Here is an 18,269-nt window from a genome sequence, read left to right as displayed (position 1 = left end):
TCGCGTATATACTGGTATAATGAAGCAAAGAATACCCCCGTCTTTCACCAAGAAAACTGGGGTTCAACCTCATTAAGCGTCCTTGGGCTAGACTCCATACCCTACATCTTTAAATGATCCACACTGGAGGTCGCTCTGGGTGATGCGTGTATTATTAATGTAAGCGTCAGTGCGTTTACCTTTCCATCGACGGTGTAATCTCTCCAGGACTGTCCGTCCACACTGGTCTGCACTTTAAACTTGGTGACCCAGTGGTCAGTGAGGGGGCACCCCTGTATCACCACACCTGTGATCTTCTTCGTCTCCGTCAGGTTCACTTGGATCCACGAGTTAAGGGCTGTACAGAGAGGGAGAATGTGTCTGAGGGTGTTTATATGAACTTAATAATCAAATGATTTTGAAACATCTGAGACTGGGAATATAATTATAAATCAGCATCAAGTTTAAAGTGCTTTTAGTGTAATGTATTAAAGGAATTAAAAATTCTCGTCATTTTATGGAAACTGTTGTGTAGTATTAAAAATGGTGCTAAAATTTAGTAGCAATACTCTACGTTTACTATAACTTCCACTGAAATCCCCATCTTTAAAGCGTCTAAACCCAAACTCACACATAGTTTTGAACACAATATTATCCCCAAGAACCATCACCGTCTTCTGCAGCTTTTTCCTGATGGAGCACCCAATAAACTCTTCACTCACCATTTTCACACTGCTTCATTTTAGGTTATTTGTTGTTTAATAAAATGACATTTGTTGTATTTAATATGACACAACAGTCACCATCAAATCACAAAAGAGTGGGAGAGTGATTGAATTTTCAACTGCAATTACTAAACTTAAATGTTCACCTAATACTATGAGTATAAGAAACTTACAAGAATCGCAGGTAAAAATAGAGTCTACATGAGTCACCCAGTCATGAGCAACTGGCCAATAATCTCACAGCATCACAGGACGTCACAAATTCAGAGCACCTTCATGCAGTTTTTTTTTACTGACATGAGGTTTATACAGTCTTTAAACGTCCAGTTTAGTTCCTTAAAGGTACATTACACTCCCTTCTCCAGGAGGAGAGATACATGTTTGTAATCTTTCAGTAAAGAACTGTGTTATATAAAAAAAACATAATAAAAGTCCTGTAGATGGAATGAAGTGTATGAAATCAACACAATTTTAAAGTCTACAATTATAATAAAATAAGGTACAATTATGTTCCCTTGAGGGTACCACCACAGTGACAACATTTCTGACAGTGTATGACTCCAAATATCTACATCATGTCTCTGCTGCAGCACTGGCGCACGAGTTTAGTGTTTATTGAATCATGGGAGACTCCTCTTTAACCTGTTCTCTTTCCAAACGTGTAGATGTAGGACAGTAAAAGAGAGCAGGGTGTAGTGTAGACATGAGCTGAGACTGAGATCAGACACCGGGATCTTTAAAGATTTCCTGAAATCTGATAATGACTTTCAGGAAATTCTTAGCTAGGAAATGAAGTCAATGACTGCTCAAACCCCAAATGATTTATGACTCCTTTGAGACGAGTGTGAGATGAGCCTGAGACGAGAGTGAGACTGACCTGAGCCACTGGGCATCCAGCAGGAGTCTCCATTGAGTCGAGCTTGAGTGGGTTCCTTTCCGTTGATGTTGGAAGAGGCAGAGAGCATTGAGTCTGTAATGTTTCCATCCTCCATCCCCAGACCTCTCACACACACTGATTATAAAACACACACACACAAAATGTAATACATGTCATGTTTAAGAATGATATATTTGAATAGATTTAATATTGATTTTACATAATTCTAAATTAATTTTATATACTGTATATTAAAACGAGAAAGAGAGTGACAGAGAGGAAGAGAGAGAGAGGTGTAAATGTCCACTCACCGTCCTGCTCACAGCTGTAGATGACCTCCATGTATTTGAACACTGAGGGACAGGGGTCGGGCTCAGCGTGAGCGAAGAGGAAACAGTTTGCTCTGTTATCACACTGCTTCCTCACCAGCTCCAAAGTTCCTGGCACCGTGCACGTTCCTGTACAGCAAAATACACACAATGCACTTCCGTAAACAGACAGGGAATAAAATAGCCAAACACACTACAAAGGAAAGCCAATCAGAACATATCTCATTTACATATAATTCTTAACGCTAACTGTAAACAAAACACCTGGCTTATTTCTTAAAGTTAAAAACCCTAAAAAACATATTCACTGTCCTTACCCCAGTCCTACACACTTACCCTGACCCCTCCCCCTAACCCCGCCCCCGTTAAACACACTAAGTTCACAAGCTTGTAGACACCCCTTATAATGTGTAAAGTCAGTTCCCATCATGCAATGGGACAGCTGCATGAGACAGGGTGGTATAAGCCCCCAACTTCCCACCACACCACACCTCCAGCACTGGGCAGTGGAACTGTGTGGAATCTTCCAACATCAGCCTCTGACCCGATTAAAGGGACACTAGAGCCGTTTCTCAATGTGTGTTCGGTTCTGTGCTTGTGTTCTTGGGAAACGTCATCAGTCTCAGCCCAAGTCCTGTTCCATTTAAAAGTCCACCTCTATCCCAGTACAGTCCAAATCCCCGGATGTGTTCTTGCTCCGTGTATTTTATTGAGGATGCACTGGGACCTGACTTCTGTAGAATTGAGGGAGTCAGATATCCCAGAATGCATTTCACACCAACCTCGGCGCTACTGGTTATTTCGCGCCACGGAGACGGTGACTCTCCGCTCCAGTTACAGAACGACCACAGCGTCCTCAGGGGTTTGTTCTCGCGAGTTAAACTCACCAAGTTTGTACCACCAAAGTACGGCAGGTCAGACTTGACATACTTTGTATTGAGAAACAGCACTAGGCATGAGTCGGAGTTTTAGCTCTTGGGCTCCCCCTACAGTTGCAGTGTGTAATTGACTTTTACAGCACTGTCCTGAAATCAAGGGGGAGAGTGAAGGACAGGAAAGGGGCCTCATTCAAAGTTACATAGTGCTGTTTCTGCAGTGCTAAGCCTGGAGTAGAGAAGCTGTGATTTTAAGGTAAAAATACTACCTAGTGTTACTTTAAGATTTACTAGAATTCAATCAAATCCTCTCAGTCATTTTCCAACATCTAGTGCAAAACAGAAGTGATCTGAAGCTGAGTCCCTCTGGAGGTTACCTGTAGCGCCCTCCACGTACAGGCAGATTTTGTCATCATTTCGTCCAAAGAAGGCGGACTGGATGTTGATGACACTGTTGGCGGGACAGTGCAGGACCATCACCGAGTTCTGACATGTGTACGCAGTTAAAAACCCTGCACACAGAGAGAGAGAGAGAGAGAGAGAGAAAGAGACAGAGATTGAAAAATTCTGTTTTATTTGACCTCACCCTACAGAGTGTCATTAACTACAGATGTTGGGGTGCTATAGAGGGTGATGCTGCTGCGGTAAAAAAGGTTCAGTTCCCCTCTCAGGTAGTTACACCCAAATAAGCTTCGCTAATTTAGGTCAGTTTTAATTAGAGTTTTATGAAGGGGTCATGCAGGAAATAGGGGGGATGAAGGAGTAGAAGAACAGTGCTTTCTCCTCCCTCAACATTAATTCATTCAGTCATTCATTCATTCATTCGTCTGTAACCCTTATCCAGTTCAGGGCAGCGGTGGGTCCGGAGTCTACCTGGAATCACTGGACGCGAAGCAGGAACACACCCCTCCCTCAACATCCATGGCCTAAGTGCCTTGGAGCAAGGAAACTAAGGCCCAACTTCTCTCCAAGCACTGAGTTTCGTGTGTGTGGGGGGGGGGGGGTCTAAACTCATCATATAAAACGAGGGCGATGATATTAAAAATGACACTTACAGAGTACAACTGCTTTGATTTTGAGCTACGTACCGTCATGTGGTGGAGGCTCTGGAGTGTTCCCTGTGATTAAACACACACACAGACAACAGCTTTAGTTTCTATATATCAATAAAATAACGGCATCCACTTCCCCGATGCCTCAAAAAACCCTGCTCCCTCAGCATGGGTGTAATCTGTGTGTGGAGAACTCTGTTTACGTCTCTTTAAAAGGCCCTAATTAAATGGGAATCTAATTAAATTAAAGAACTCTTTGTAGCAAATATTTTGTCAACAATGCACTTTTAAACAATCCACTCCTCAGTTCTTATTGTTGAAGGGAGCTGTATTTGCATTTAATTCATTGTTTCTTCAGTGATGTCACAAAAACCATCCCATACAGTAAACCCCGAATATCTATTCATAAACATCTAGACATAAATCCCCAATTTCTCACGCCACAGTCATAAAGAGCGATTCATATTATAATAACGCACAACTCAGGGCAGCCAATCAGAACTCATTTACCTAACAGAGCTCATTTACCTAAGTTTTAAAGGCACAGTAGCAAAAATATCCTGTTTGTTCTTAAAGATAAAGAGAGGTTGGAAATTGCAATATGAATTAATAAAGAATATTTGGGCATACAAAGTGGATATTAGACATTATATTTATTACTAACCTTTTAGAGATATATCCTCAGTACAATGTAGGATATGTGTCTTTTAAGTTTGAGAAATAGGTGAGGGTACATCAGCATTTACAGACGTTTCCTTATAGAAATGCCCAGTAAACTGTGAGGTATAAGCCCTTTAACTCTGAGGTTTAAGGAGTATGGGAGACTATACCTCTGATTTTACAGATGTATCCTCGGTTGTATTCACAGTTGTCGTCGTTCCACTTGCCGCCGTTGATGTAAATGGTGAGACAGTCTTCACCGTAGTAATTATCCGGATTTCCTTAAATAAATCATCAGCGGAAAATTACAGTGAGGATCATGGCTCTCAAACCCGGGGGGAAGCTGAAGACCAGAGCTGCTATCGTTTTCTTTTTAATAAACGTGCAATGACCATATTTTATAAGGGTCCATAGAAAGGACATGTTAGTAGTGTCTCCTTTATATCTCAGTATTGTCTCCTTAATATCTAGGTGGTTCCGCCTTAATATCTCTGAAGAGTCTCATTAATATCTCTGTAGTGTCTTCTTTATATCTATGTAGTGTCTCATTAATGTCTCTGTACTATCCCTTTTATATATCAGTGGTTCCTCCTTAATATCACTGTAGTGTCTCCTTAATAGCTCTGTAGTGTCTCCTTTATATCTCAGTGGTTCCTCTTTAATATCTCAGTAGTGTCTCCTTAATATCACTGTAGTGTCTTCTTTATATCTATGTGGTTCCTCCTTAATATCTCTGTAGTGTCTCCTTTATGTCTCAGTGGTTCCTCCTTAATATCTCTGTGGTTCTTCTTTAATATCTCTGTAGTGTCTCCTTTATATCTCAGTGGTTCCTCATTAATATCTCTGTAGTGTCTCCTTTATATCTCAGCAGTGTCTCTTTAATATCTCTGTAGTGTCTCCTTTATATCTCATTGGTTCCTCCTTAATAAATCTGTAGTGTCTCATTAATATCTCAGCAGTGTCTCTTTAATATCTCTGTAGTGTCTTCTTAAGATCTCTTACCTCTGAACTGAATTGAACTGGATTCACTTTAGCTCATCGGGTAATGTACATTTTCATCCCCTCATCCCCTCACACACACACACACACACACCTGAAGCCCAGTTGACGAATCTAAAGGGGGATCTGTCACTCCACTCCCAGCCGCCCTCAGTGACTGAGTCGTGTCCTCCCATCCACAGAGAGACGCCGTTAGGGATCGACTGGATCTGACCTGAAAAAATAAATACATGAAGGTGCAGTCAGTTATTTTTACCCAGATAAGTAGTGGTTAAAGTTGAATGAACAGATATTGTGCGTGTGTGTGTGTGTGTGTGTGTGTGTGTGTGTATACGTACCGTGGATGAAGCCCTGCTCAATGGGATCTGTGATGCTGAGCAGATCTCCTCCCTGATTCACACAGTCCGCCCGAGCCTCGGTCCACTTCCTCAGGGAAAGATAGTTAAACTGGTAACAGTAATCGTTAAAGGGGTCATCAACCCATGGTCCACACTTCTCACTCCATCCTGAGAGAGAGAGAGATTGCAATTTTGCAATTTTCAAACAGCACCAGCGATAATCTCAGTTCCAACCTGTGATTTATGTGATGAATTTTCATCTTCAGAGTATGATCGAGCTGGGGTCTTACCTGGTCCAGAGGTGGGAGGGACAGGTGGAGGTCCTTGTCCTTTGTCTAGAGGGAATTAAAGCAGAAGTCCATATTATAGATGATGGGTTTGTCACTGTCTTCTGTTTTAGCACTTTCATTATTTCTTGGATATTGGATTTGACCATTTCTTTCCCAGTGACCACTGGGACAATCAGGGTCATCGGGTCCCACTGGTCTACTCTGGCCATCTCTGATCCAGCCTCATATTCGGAGAAACTCTGAGGAATTCCAAACAGGAGGAACAGGGTGGTCTTTCCCTTAAACAAGGGGCACCTGAATATTTAACCCAGAGAGACCACCATTAACTTGCCAGATGTGGCTTGTGATCCAGGCTTGTTCGGTTGGTAAAGCATTCCTTACACCAATCAAACACAGTTTGCATCCCACCTTTAGCAAGTTTATGGTGGTGCTGCTTAAGGGCAAGGCATCCCTGCTCCTCCTGGTTGGGGTTTACCTCACCTAAGATGTCCCCCCTTTCAGGGTTCCAGGTTCCAGAGCTCCTCAGGGTTTGGGGGGCTACATCTGTTGTAGCGCAAGCAGACCAATGGGTCCCTTTGTGACACTGTGGATCTTAAATGTACTTATAAAATCCTTTTAGTTAACAGAGATACCAGTGTCAATTTCTGCATGGTACCTACACTACTGGACTCTACTGGACTCTACTGGACTCTACGCTCTGTTGGTCCCTGGTTGGTTTCCCACAGCTTCCCCCTGAAATGTATCGGGTGTCGTTTCTAAACCCCCGTCTCTAAGGGGAACAGTGGTCTTTGGGAACCACAACATTTGACTCAACATTCTATACTCTTCTCCTTAGCAACATACATCAGGGCGAAACTGTAGTTTCAAGAGAACATGAAGCTTGCTACACACCTTTCTGGCAGATGAAAGGGTAGGTGGCAGTGCAGGGAAGATCGTTGAGTTTTCCGGTCTCCCAGTGCTCCACCCCACGGATGTGAACACAGTCCTCATTCCCCTGCCAGTTATCCGGCTGATTCATCTCCCACTCCAAGAAGTCCTGGGAACGGCAACAGGAAAAATCAAACACAACACACATGCAAAATACACAATACACACCATACAAACACCCCACACAAACACGTAGTACACACCATACAAACACCCCATACAAACACGTAGTACACACCAAACACCCCACACAAACACATGGTACAAACCATACAAACACCCCACACATACATGCAATACACACCATACACACCATACAAACACCCCACACAAACACGTAGTACACACCAAACACCCCACACAAACACGTAGTACATACCATAAAAACACCCCACACAAACATGTAGTACACACCACACAAACACATTGTACACACCATACAAACACCCCACACAAACATGCAATACACACCATACAAACACCCACACAAACACATAGTACACACCACACAAACAGATAGTACACACCATATAAACACATAGTACATACCATACAAACACCCCACACAAACATGCAATACACAGCATACAAACACGTAGTACACACCATACAAACACCCCACACAAACATGTAGTACACTCCATACAAACACCCCATACAAACATGCAATACACACCATACAAAGACCCCACACAAACACGTAGTACACACCACACAAACACTCCACACAAACACATAGCACAAACTATACAAACACCCCACACAAACATGCAATACACACCATACAAACACGTAGTACACACCATACAAACACCCCACACAAACACATAGCACACACCATACAAACACCCCACACAAACACATAGCACAATCTATACAAACACCCCACACAAACATGCAATACACACCATACAAACACGTAGTACACACCATACAAACACCCTACACAAACACGTAGTACACACCATACAAACACCCCACACAAACACATAGTACACACCATACAAACACCCCACACAAACACATAGTACACACCAGACAAACACCCCACACAAACACATAGTACACCCTACACAAACACGTAGTACACACCATACAAACACCCCACACAAAAACGTAGCACACAACATACAAACACCCCACACAAACACATAGTACACACCATACAAACACCCCACACAAACATGCAATACACACCATACAAACACGTAGTACACACCATACAAACACCCCACACAAACACGTAGTACACACCATATAAACACCCCACACAAACACGTAGTACACACCATACAAACACCCCACACAAACACGTAGTACACGCCCTACAAACACCCCACACAAACACGTAGTACACACCAAACAAACACCCCACACAAACACGTAGTACACACCAAACACCCCACACAAACACGTAGTACACATCATACAAACACCCCACACAAACACGTAGTACACGTCATACAAACACCCCACACAAACACGTAGTACACTCCATACAAACACACCACACAAACACGCAATAAACACCATAAAAACACACAATACACACTAAAAACACAGCATACAAACATAATAAACTTCATATAAACACCCCACACAAGCATGCAGTACACACCAGAAGAACATAGATTACACACCCTACAAACACAGCACACAAACATAATAAACACCCAATACACAAAATACAAACAACCCACACAAGAATGTAGTACACACCAGATGAACATAGATTGCACACCACACAAACACACCATACAAACATCTAAACATCAGCCTCTCAGTCTCTCTCTCTCTTTTAGTTATGCTGTTCTAATCAGGATGGAGTACAGTCAGTTACTGGTTTGTTTACACAAAGGTCTGGAACCTTGGAAAGGGACTGCCAGGCAGAGGGGAAACTCCTACCTGGAGGAACAGGGAAGTCTTGTCTTTACACATCAGTCCAGAATCAGAAAACGAACCTCAAGAGACAATAAAATGTTCCAAGAGGAGGGATGTGAACTGGGTCTGGAGTGTGTCGCAAAATGATGCTCTATCAGCTAAACAAACCTGGATCACATACCACCACAGGCAAGTTCATGGTTGGGCAAGGCACTCCCTCACTTAAGGGCAAGGCCATACTCTCCTTCTAGGCTGGAGTATCTCCTCAGAAGGGGCTTCACTTTTGAACTAGAGGTGCTCAGAATCTAGGGTGCTGGACCTGTGTTAGCAAAACCGATCAGTGGTCCCCTGCGATAAAGTCAGTACTTAGTGTCAGCCTCAATAAACAGGAGTGGGTACATAATTATAGTTAAATTTGTCCACTATTTTGAGCTTTAAGTAGCAAAGTACAAACATCCCATTCATTTCTATTTCCCATTCATTTCATTTCATAAGCCCCTTACACACATGCACAGTAACCCTGATATTTCCCAGATTTTACCAAGAGAAGCTGTATGTCAGAGTGAGTGAATGCGTGAACAGAGCCGCTAATGTCCCGGAGTATTTCCTGTACACACTGCACAGGCGCCGCCCCATGCCTAAAGAATGTGGAAAATGTTAAGCTGCAAAAACACATAGACACAGAAAATCTCCTACATGTGTGAAAGGACAACTCCAAAATATTTCTGAAACTTCTCTGGAATTTTTCCTGTGTTCATGTGTAAAAACAGCTATAGAGAAATACAGCTTAGATCTGGAGTCCTTAAATGGGCATGAAGCTGACTACAAAATGACGACACAATTTCAGAGCGCTACTGAGAGAGTGTTACATACAGCAGCTGTCCCGTCTGTCCACTCAAAGTGTCCTTCTACTCTGATATCATTCAGTCCAACCCAGGAGGACCTGGACATGTGAGCTGAGGAAAAACAGACACATGGTTTAGAGACTTACTGAAACTGCGCTCCAGAAAATTTCTTATGTATCACTTGGATTAAAGAGCGGTGTCTTCCTAATAAAATAATTCAAGTTTAACTTAAACAACATGTCTGAGAGTGCTTCAGTGTGAAGCACCTCGTTCTAGAGAAACTGAGATGCAGGAAGTTTCACAGTGGTGGTCAATGGAACCAAACATCCTTCAATGAAGGTCCCTCACAAAAAATGATTACATGCAAAGTGACGAGCGAGAGTCACTGCTGGTGGACGTCTGGTTCCATTCACCAGCACTGGAAAGAGTATATTTTAAAATATTGATGAACTTTTACTGTTAAATTGTATAAAACCCTGTGAAAAATAAACTCACCTGTGAGGAAGCTGACCGTCTCCTGGTTGTGGACGCTGACCAAGTGTCCTTTCTCAACAACACAGTAGCTCTCTGCATCTTGCCACGTCTTTACCGTTTCAGACTCAAAGTAGTAGCAGTAATCACCATAAAGGAGATAACCTTTATCACAGTGAGAGTCTGCCCAGAGAGAGGAGGAGGGAGGGAGGGAGTAGGATTGAGAATGAGAGAGAAAAAGTAAGGGTGAGGGAATGGTGAAGGGAGAAGGAGAAGGTGGGAGGTGGAAGTACAGAGGGTGAAATAAAAAGGGAGAAAGAAAGAGGGAGAGTAGGGGAGAGAGAGAGACAGAAAGAGAGAGGAAGAGGGAGAGAAAGAGAGGAAGAGTGAGAGAGAGAGGTAGAGAAAAAGAGAGAGAGATAGAGATAGAAAGAGTGAAGGAGAGAAGGAGTAAGAGAAATGGAGAGAAAGGGGATGAGAGTTTTTTGAGGTTTTTCTTGGTGGTTGCTATGTTGGTTGCTAGGTAGTTTCAAATCCAATTGCTTGGGAGTTACTTGGCAGTCTCTATCATGTTTCAGGTGACTACTAGACTGTTTATAGATGGTTGCTAGGGTGTTGCTGTTGCTGCACGTATTTTGGTTGCTAGGGTGTTGCTATGGCAAATTTGGTAGTTACTATTTTGTTGTTACGTTGCTATGGCATCTTTGACATTTTCTAAGGTGTTACTATGCTATGGCATCACTGCTGCTTACTAGGGTGAGGCTTTGTTGCTATAGCATCTTTGTGAGTTGGTTGCACTGGTATTCCAGGTGGTTGTTAGGGTGTTGCTATTTGGTCACTATGGTTCTGATGCTACTGCAAGGGTGTTGCTGGGTCATTACTGTGGTGTCTCTTTAGGTTGTTAGGGCATTGCGAGGTATTTATCTTAGTATTTTTAATGTTTGCTTTGGTGTTGCTAGGTGGTTGCCATGGTATCTGTGGTGGTTGCTATGCTGAGGGTCCACTCACCTGGGGCTGCGGTGGGTTTAACATTCTGACCCCCCACCATCTTACAGATATAAGCCAGGTTCTTAAAGCAGTTGGTGGTTTCCCACTTCCCAGCGTAGTTCCCTGTTCAAAACATCAACAAGAATAAAAGTGATTTCTAAACATACGTAAAGTTTTATGTATCTGTCCCTTAGTTATAATTCATTTCTGAATCATAAAATTCATTCTTTGGCATCTAATTCAAGGAGAGTTATTCGGTGCACGCCTGGTAACTTCTTTAACATTTCTGTTTACAAATACTGAAATATTTTTTTATGATTGTTAATACAAAATGTTTCTACACAAATTAGTGTTCAGGAACTACTCTGAAATATTCACTAATTACAGAGTTAAACAAGTTCTTCTGGAAATCATTCAGTATCCACTGTGAATTAATACTACTATAAATATTCAGTACATACTGTGCATTATTAAAAAACTACTGTAATATCCAGTATTCACAACAAATGTATCCAATATTCACTGTGAGTTATTTATTAAACAGAATGAATTATTGTGTAAACATTATGAGTTACGGTTAGATAATAGAGGACTTGTCTTATTAAGAGTTAAAGAGTTTTAAACAGGACACAGGGCGGTGCCGACTGTCTGACCTGTGTAGATCTGCCCACAGTCCCAGTACTTGTCCGTGTTCTTTGGGAAGCCAGAGTTCCAGTTGGAAAACTGAACGTCTGTCTTGTCGACCCATTTAAACGATCCATCCTGGTCCATATCTGATCAGAACAACAAAGACATGACTGTCTCGATTTTAGATATCACTGCATCCTCTCATGGGGGACCAGTCTCTCTTTATGTATGTGTATATATTCACACAGTACTGTGCATAAGCGTTAGGCACCAGGGATTATGAGATTTAAAAAGCTATTTATCTGAGCAGTAAGTAATTTGCTAAAAACAAACAAACAACAAATAACACCCAACATTAGAATAAACCCAGTCACATTCCTCCAGTGTGATTCTCCGTGTGGGAATGTGTTTAACTTTGTCCAATCTCTCCTCGTGGAGTGTGTATTATTTGAGGTGATCATCCAGTGTCTAGTTTTAGTGGTGAATTAATAATGACTTTAAATAATGTGTGCTGTGGGTTTAACAAATTCATGTAAATCAAGAAGAATCTGAACAAAACACTGTTCTTCAAACTCACTCTCACCCACTGCTTTATAGAAAAATAAATATCTTATTTGTATCTTTGTGTTTACTGTGATTATATAGAACTTTATACCTGCCCCACACTCACTGAGGAGGCATTAGTTTAAATATATATCATTATCTTAGGGGCCTCAGACTTCTGCACAGTGCTGTGTGTATAAACAAATTACAAAATACTCAGATTACTAAAACACATCAGTGTTAACTCACCCTGTTCGACTGAATGAAAATGTGTATGTATTTTAGTATAGTGAAAGCATTTTATTTATTTTTATTTATTTATAATTGCGCCTTATGTAACACTGGCGAGAAACATCAGCAAAACATGCACAGCGTACTCTCAGCCGAAATTATTTGTAGTTTTTCTAGAATATATGCCTATTTGTGGTATTTAGGGTGGCACGGTGGTGTCTCTGTCACAGCTGCAGGGTCCTGGTTGTGGGTTCGAGTCCCGCTCTGGGTGACTGTCTGTGAGGAGTGTGGTGTGTTCTCCCTGTGTCTGCGTGGGTTTCCTCCGGGTGACTGTCTATGAGGAGTGTGGTGTGTTCTCCCTGTGTCTGCGTGGGTTTCCTCCGGGTGACTGTCTGTGAGGAGTGTGGTGTGTTCTCCCTGTGTCTGCGTGGGTTTCCTCCGGGTGACTGTCTGTGAGGAGTGTGGTGTGTTCTCTCTGTGTCTGCGTGGGTTTCCTCCGGGTGACTGTCTGTGAGGAGTGTGGTGTGTTCTCCCTGTGTCTGCGTGGGTTTCCTCCGGGTGACTGTCTGTGAGGAGTGTGGTGTGTTCTCTCTGTGTCTGCGTGGGTTTCTTCCAGGTGACTGTCTGTGAGGAGTGTGGTGTGTTCTCCCTGTGTCTGCGTGGGTTTCCTCCGGGTGACTGTCTGTGAGGAGTGTGGTGTGTTCTCCCTGTGTCTGCGTGGGTTTCCTCCGGGTGACTGTCTGTGAGGAGTGTGGTGTGTTCTCCCTGTGTCTGCGTGGGTTTCCTCCCACGCTCCATAAACACACGTTGGAAGGTGGATTGGCGACCCCTAGGTGTGAATGTGTGAGTGTATGTCGCCCTGTGAAGAACTGGCGCCCCCTCCAGGGTGTGATCCTGCCTTGTGCCCAGTGATTCCGGGCAGGCTCTGAACCCACCACCACCCTGAACTGGATAAGGGCTATTCAGACAATGAATGAATTAATGAATGCGGTCTTTACGGTTAAATCTGTTATGTTTTGGCTGAACACAGATGGGTCAAATATTTAAAAAAGCTCAACAGTAAATATTCCAGTCTGGATTTGTGCCTGTGGTATTGAGCTTCAGAAATCTAGAGTGGCTGAAAACATTAATGTCATCCATGTCAGTTTAGTGCTAACACACTATTGGAAATCCCACATGGGCGCCAGCAGAAACCAGCTTTAGTGTAAGGCTTTGTTTTAGAGGTGTTTTTTTTTTCTTGGATAAAAGGACTAATAATAAAAATAACATCTGCATACCTGAAATTCCAATCCACACATCAGGAATGTCCACCTGGTGGAGGTCAGGGAGCTGAGCATTGATGAAGTACTGCTCATCTTGACTGAAACACACAGCACACACCCAAGCGGTATTAAGCATATTGTTACTGCCGTATTAAATACATTACATATATATAAACATACAAATAAATATACAAATATATTATATATACAACTGGTGAATTTACTTTATAAGGTACTACACTCTGCCCTTTACAAATAATAAATTCCTAATATTAACATTCATTTTCTCCTTCTCCAGTAAATTTACCATGTGTGGGATTTATTTAATGAAATCTATTTAGTAAAATATACTTTGAATAAATAATTATTTATTTATTCACTTATTCATAAAAGTAAAACCTGTAATAGTCAACATCAGAGGCACTTTATTCCAAGATACTTTAGAGGAACTGAATGGGCCTCCAACACTCCAGAGAACTCAATTCCAGACTTTACACCCTTCCAGCCCATATCTGGCATTGAACATGTGGACCTTAGGACCATGCACAGCTCCCTGCTTGTCTATGGGATTATACAAGCTCTCTGTGCATCACTGTTTTTTCTTGTGTGTGTTAAATTTATCCACAGATGACTGATACTCACCTTTTGATGGTCACCAAGTTGGCGCCCATGCTGGTGCATCTGGTCAGAGCCTGGTGCCAGCTGGTCAACAGGTGACTGTTACTGACCACCAGATAACAGTTTCCACCAAAACTCAGCCATCCCAGAGGACAAATAGCTACAGACATCAAAGAGAAGGAGCAGAGTAGCATCTGAGAAACTTTGACATGGAAACAGAGACCAGTGCATCATTGCTCCAAAAATAATTACTTTTTAATAAGCCATTATTGGCCAAAAGATGGATTTATTTATTTATTTTTATTTTTTTTATATTTATTGCAACTTTGCTGAATTTTCTGAGCTTATATTTTTATGTTTCTTATTTGTGAAGTGTGAACTGACTTTTAAAGAAACACTATATATTATTTTTATCTTTAAATTACAGCTTGAAAATAATGGTGATGCTCCACTGAGCTGTAACTGGGAGAATAGAGCCTCTGTCCCTGCTGCTTCAGGCTCAGCACTGCAGAAACTGCACTATGTAATATTTGGAGGAGTGTGGGGAAGCAAAGCCCCCCTGCCCCCCTGATTTCAAGACACTTCTGTAAAAGTGAATTAAATTCTACAACTGGAGCCCAGGAGCAAAATAATAAAATCCTTTAAAACCACAGTGTTTTAACTCCTGCTTTACAACTCATTGCTCAGTAGCAGCTCAACATAGAGACTCACTGCATTATAAATCTCTGTAAAGTGTTAAATAAAATATATTATTATTTTTATTATTATTATTATTCACACCCCTCAGCCAATCACAGTCATATCTAAATGGTTGATGTATTTGGAGTCAATTCCTCACTTTGAAAAACCTACAATTTTACATAAACAAGAGTCACTGGGCATGACTCCTAACTCTACACACACACACACACACACACACACACACACACACAACTGTGTCCTGGCCGTTCTGACAACACAGGTCATAGAGGAATATCGCATTAGATTAAACTACTCAAATATAGCCATGATTTCTGGTTTGCTGGCAGACTGACCAGTAGGGGGCCACAGAAAGAATCAAGACCTAGGGGTTCACAGGATTTTGAATAGAGATTGTCTAAAATAGAGATTGTCCAGAACAGCAATGGTCTAGAATGTCTAGAATAGAGATGGTCTAGAACAAAGATGGTCTGGAATAGAGATGGTCTAGAATAGAGGTGGTCTAGGATAGAGATGGTCTAGGTTGTCTAGAACAAAATGGTCTAGAATAGAGATGGTCTAGAATAGAAGTGGTCTGGAATAGAAATGGTCTAGAATAGAGATGGTCTAGGTTGTCTAGAACAAAGATGGTCTGGAATAGAGATGGTCTAGAATAGAGGTGGTCTGGAATAGAGATGGTCTAGGATAGAGATGGTCTAGATTGTCTAGAACAAAGATGGTTTAGAATAGAGGTGGTCTGGAATAGAAATGGTCTAGGTTGTCTAGAACAAAGATGGTCTGGAAGAGAGATGGTGTGGAATAGAGATGGTGTGGAATAGAGATCGTCTGGAATAGAGATGGTGTGGAATAGAGATGGTCTGGAATAGAGGTGGTCTAAAATAGAGGTGGTCTGGAATAGAGGTGGTCTGGAATAGAGGTGGTCTGGAATAGAAATGGTCTAGGTTGTCTAGAACAAAGATGGTCTGGAATAGGGATGGTGTGGAATAGAGATGGTCTGGAATAGAGATGGTCTAGAATACAGATGGTCTAGAATAGAGATGGTGTGGAATAGAGGTGGTCTGGAATAGAAATGGTCTAGAATAGAGATGGTCTAGGTTGTCTAGAACAAAGATGGTCTGGAATAGAGATGGTCTAGAATAGAGGTGGTCTGGAATAGAGATGGTCTAGAATAGAGATGGTCTAGAATAGAAGTGGTCTGGAATAGAAATGGTCTAGAATAGAGATGGTCTAGGTTGTCTAGAACAAAGATGGTCTGGAAGAGAGATGATGTGGAATAGAGATGGTCTGGAATAGAGATGGTGTGGAATAGAGATCGTCTGGAATAAAGATGGTGTGGAATAGAGATCGTCTGGAATAGAGATGGTCTGGAATAGAGGTGGTCTAGAATAGAGGTGGTCTAAAATAGAGGTGGTCTGGAATAGAGATGGTCTGGAATAGAGGTGGTCTGGAATAGAAATAGTCTAGGTTGTCTAGAACAAAGATGGTCTGGAATAGGGATGGTGTGGAATAGAGATGGTCTGGAATAGAGATGGTCTAGAATACAGATGGTCTAGAATAGAGATGGTGTGGAATAGAGGTGGTGTGGAATAGAGGTGGTCTGGAATAGAAATGGTCTAGAATAGAGATGGTCTAGGTTGTCTAGAACAAAGATGGTCTGGAATAGAGATGGTCTAGAATAGAGGAGGTCTGGAATAGAGATGGTCTGGAATAGAGGTGGTCTGGAATAGAAATAGTCTAGGTTGTCTAGAACAAAGATGGTCTGGAATAGGGATGGTCTGGAATAGAGATGGTCTGGAATAGAGATGGTCTAGAATACAGATGGTGTGGAATAGAGGTGGTGTGGAATAGAGGTGGTCTGGAATAGAAATGGTCTAGAATAGAAATGGTCTAGGTTGTCTAGAACAAAGATGGTCTGGAATAGAGATGGTCTAGAATAGAGGTGGTCTGGAATAGAGATGGTCTAGGATAGAGATGGTCTAGATTGTCTAGAACAAAGATGGTTTAGAATAGAGGTGGTCTGGAATAGAAATGGTCTAGGTTGTCTAGAACAAAGATGGTCTGGAATAGAGATGGTCTAGAATAGAGGTGGTCTGGAATAGAGATGGTCTAGATTGTCTAGAACAAAGATGGTTTAGAATAGAGGTGGTCTGGAATAGAAATGGTCTAGAATAGAGATGGTCTAGGTTGTCTAGAACAAAGATGGTCTGGAATAGAGATGGTGTGGAATAGAGATGGTGTGGAATAGAGGTGGTCTAGAATTGAGATGGTCTAGAATAGAGATGGTCTAGATTGCCTAGAACAAAGATGGTTTAGAATAGAGGTGGTCTGGAATAGAAATGGTCTAGAATAGAGATGGTCTAGGTTGTCTAGAACAAAGATGGTCTGGAATAGAGATGGTGTGGAATAGAGGTGGTCTAGAATAGAGATGGTCTAGAATAGAGATGGTCTAGATTGTCTAGAAGTTTGAATAGAGATTGTCAGACCATAAGATATTTTACCACCAAAAATAGCAAGCAATGTGTGAAGGTAGGTATTTATTATATGTATTTTTCTATGGCGTGTAACTCACATGAAATGAAAAAAATAACTGCTTTGTCCTCCTTTTATGAATCAGTTTATGCTCCATGGAGTGGGTCCCCCATTCGGAGCTGACCATGTTTAAGGCAGGGCAGAACCTCTGTCACCTCCAGTCCACTAGGTGTCAGTATAATGTTTGTTGTGTGCTTGCTCAGACTCACTGTTCAGAGCTCTCTTGCACATGTACGGCCGTTCATAGCGACACACATGGGTCTTCCACTTCCCATAATCCTCTCCTGAGTCCTTGATAATGGCAGTGCACACTCCACTCTCCTTCTCCCTGTCACACACCAAACAAACAGCGGTTTAAACGATTTAGAACTACTCCTCCCCCCTGGCTACTTTATTGGAAACCTTTCTAGGTACAGATCATCTGTTGTTCTCCATCCTCGTGTCCAGAGGAAACCCCCACTGCCAACTGTTTGAGAACTTGTGTCCGCCCACATCAGATAAAAAAAAAAAACCTGTCCATATTCA

The 18,269-nt window shown here is 41.9% G+C and overlaps 1 protein-coding gene across 1 annotated transcript in view; it reads right to left on the bottom strand.

Annotated features, from left to right (window-relative positions):
• LOC136668694 (lymphocyte antigen 75) overlaps positions 1–18,269 on the bottom strand; it is a gene marked incomplete at its 5' end in the record, with an annotated part of 61,465 nt that overhangs the window by 36,038 nt on the left and 7,158 nt on the right. Inside the window, 17 exons of the mRNA XM_066646369.1 lie at positions 180–337; positions 1,582–1,716; positions 1,893–2,039; positions 3,163–3,297; positions 3,874–3,903; positions 4,668–4,778; positions 5,591–5,710; positions 5,835–6,002; positions 6,125–6,169; positions 7,016–7,160; positions 9,806–9,888; positions 10,273–10,431; positions 11,257–11,358; positions 11,889–12,008; positions 13,914–13,996; positions 14,541–14,676; positions 17,954–18,072. Coding sequence (XP_066502466.1) covers positions 180–337; positions 1,582–1,716; positions 1,893–2,039; positions 3,163–3,297; positions 3,874–3,903; positions 4,668–4,778; positions 5,591–5,710; positions 5,835–6,002; positions 6,125–6,169; positions 7,016–7,160; positions 9,806–9,888; positions 10,273–10,431; positions 11,257–11,358; positions 11,889–12,008; positions 13,914–13,996; positions 14,541–14,676; positions 17,954–18,072 — 1,996 coding nt within the window. The remainder of the gene's footprint in view (positions 1–179; positions 338–1,581; positions 1,717–1,892; positions 2,040–3,162; positions 3,298–3,873; positions 3,904–4,667; positions 4,779–5,590; positions 5,711–5,834; positions 6,003–6,124; positions 6,170–7,015; positions 7,161–9,805; positions 9,889–10,272; positions 10,432–11,256; positions 11,359–11,888; positions 12,009–13,913; positions 13,997–14,540; positions 14,677–17,953; positions 18,073–18,269) is intronic.

Source organism: Hoplias malabaricus, chromosome 15, assembly GCF_029633855.1.
Source record: "Hoplias malabaricus isolate fHopMal1 chromosome 15, fHopMal1.hap1, whole genome shotgun sequence".
Taxonomy (NCBI): Eukaryota; Metazoa; Chordata; class Actinopteri; order Characiformes; family Erythrinidae; genus Hoplias; species Hoplias malabaricus.
This window is presented reverse-complemented; position numbering and strand designations above follow the sequence as displayed.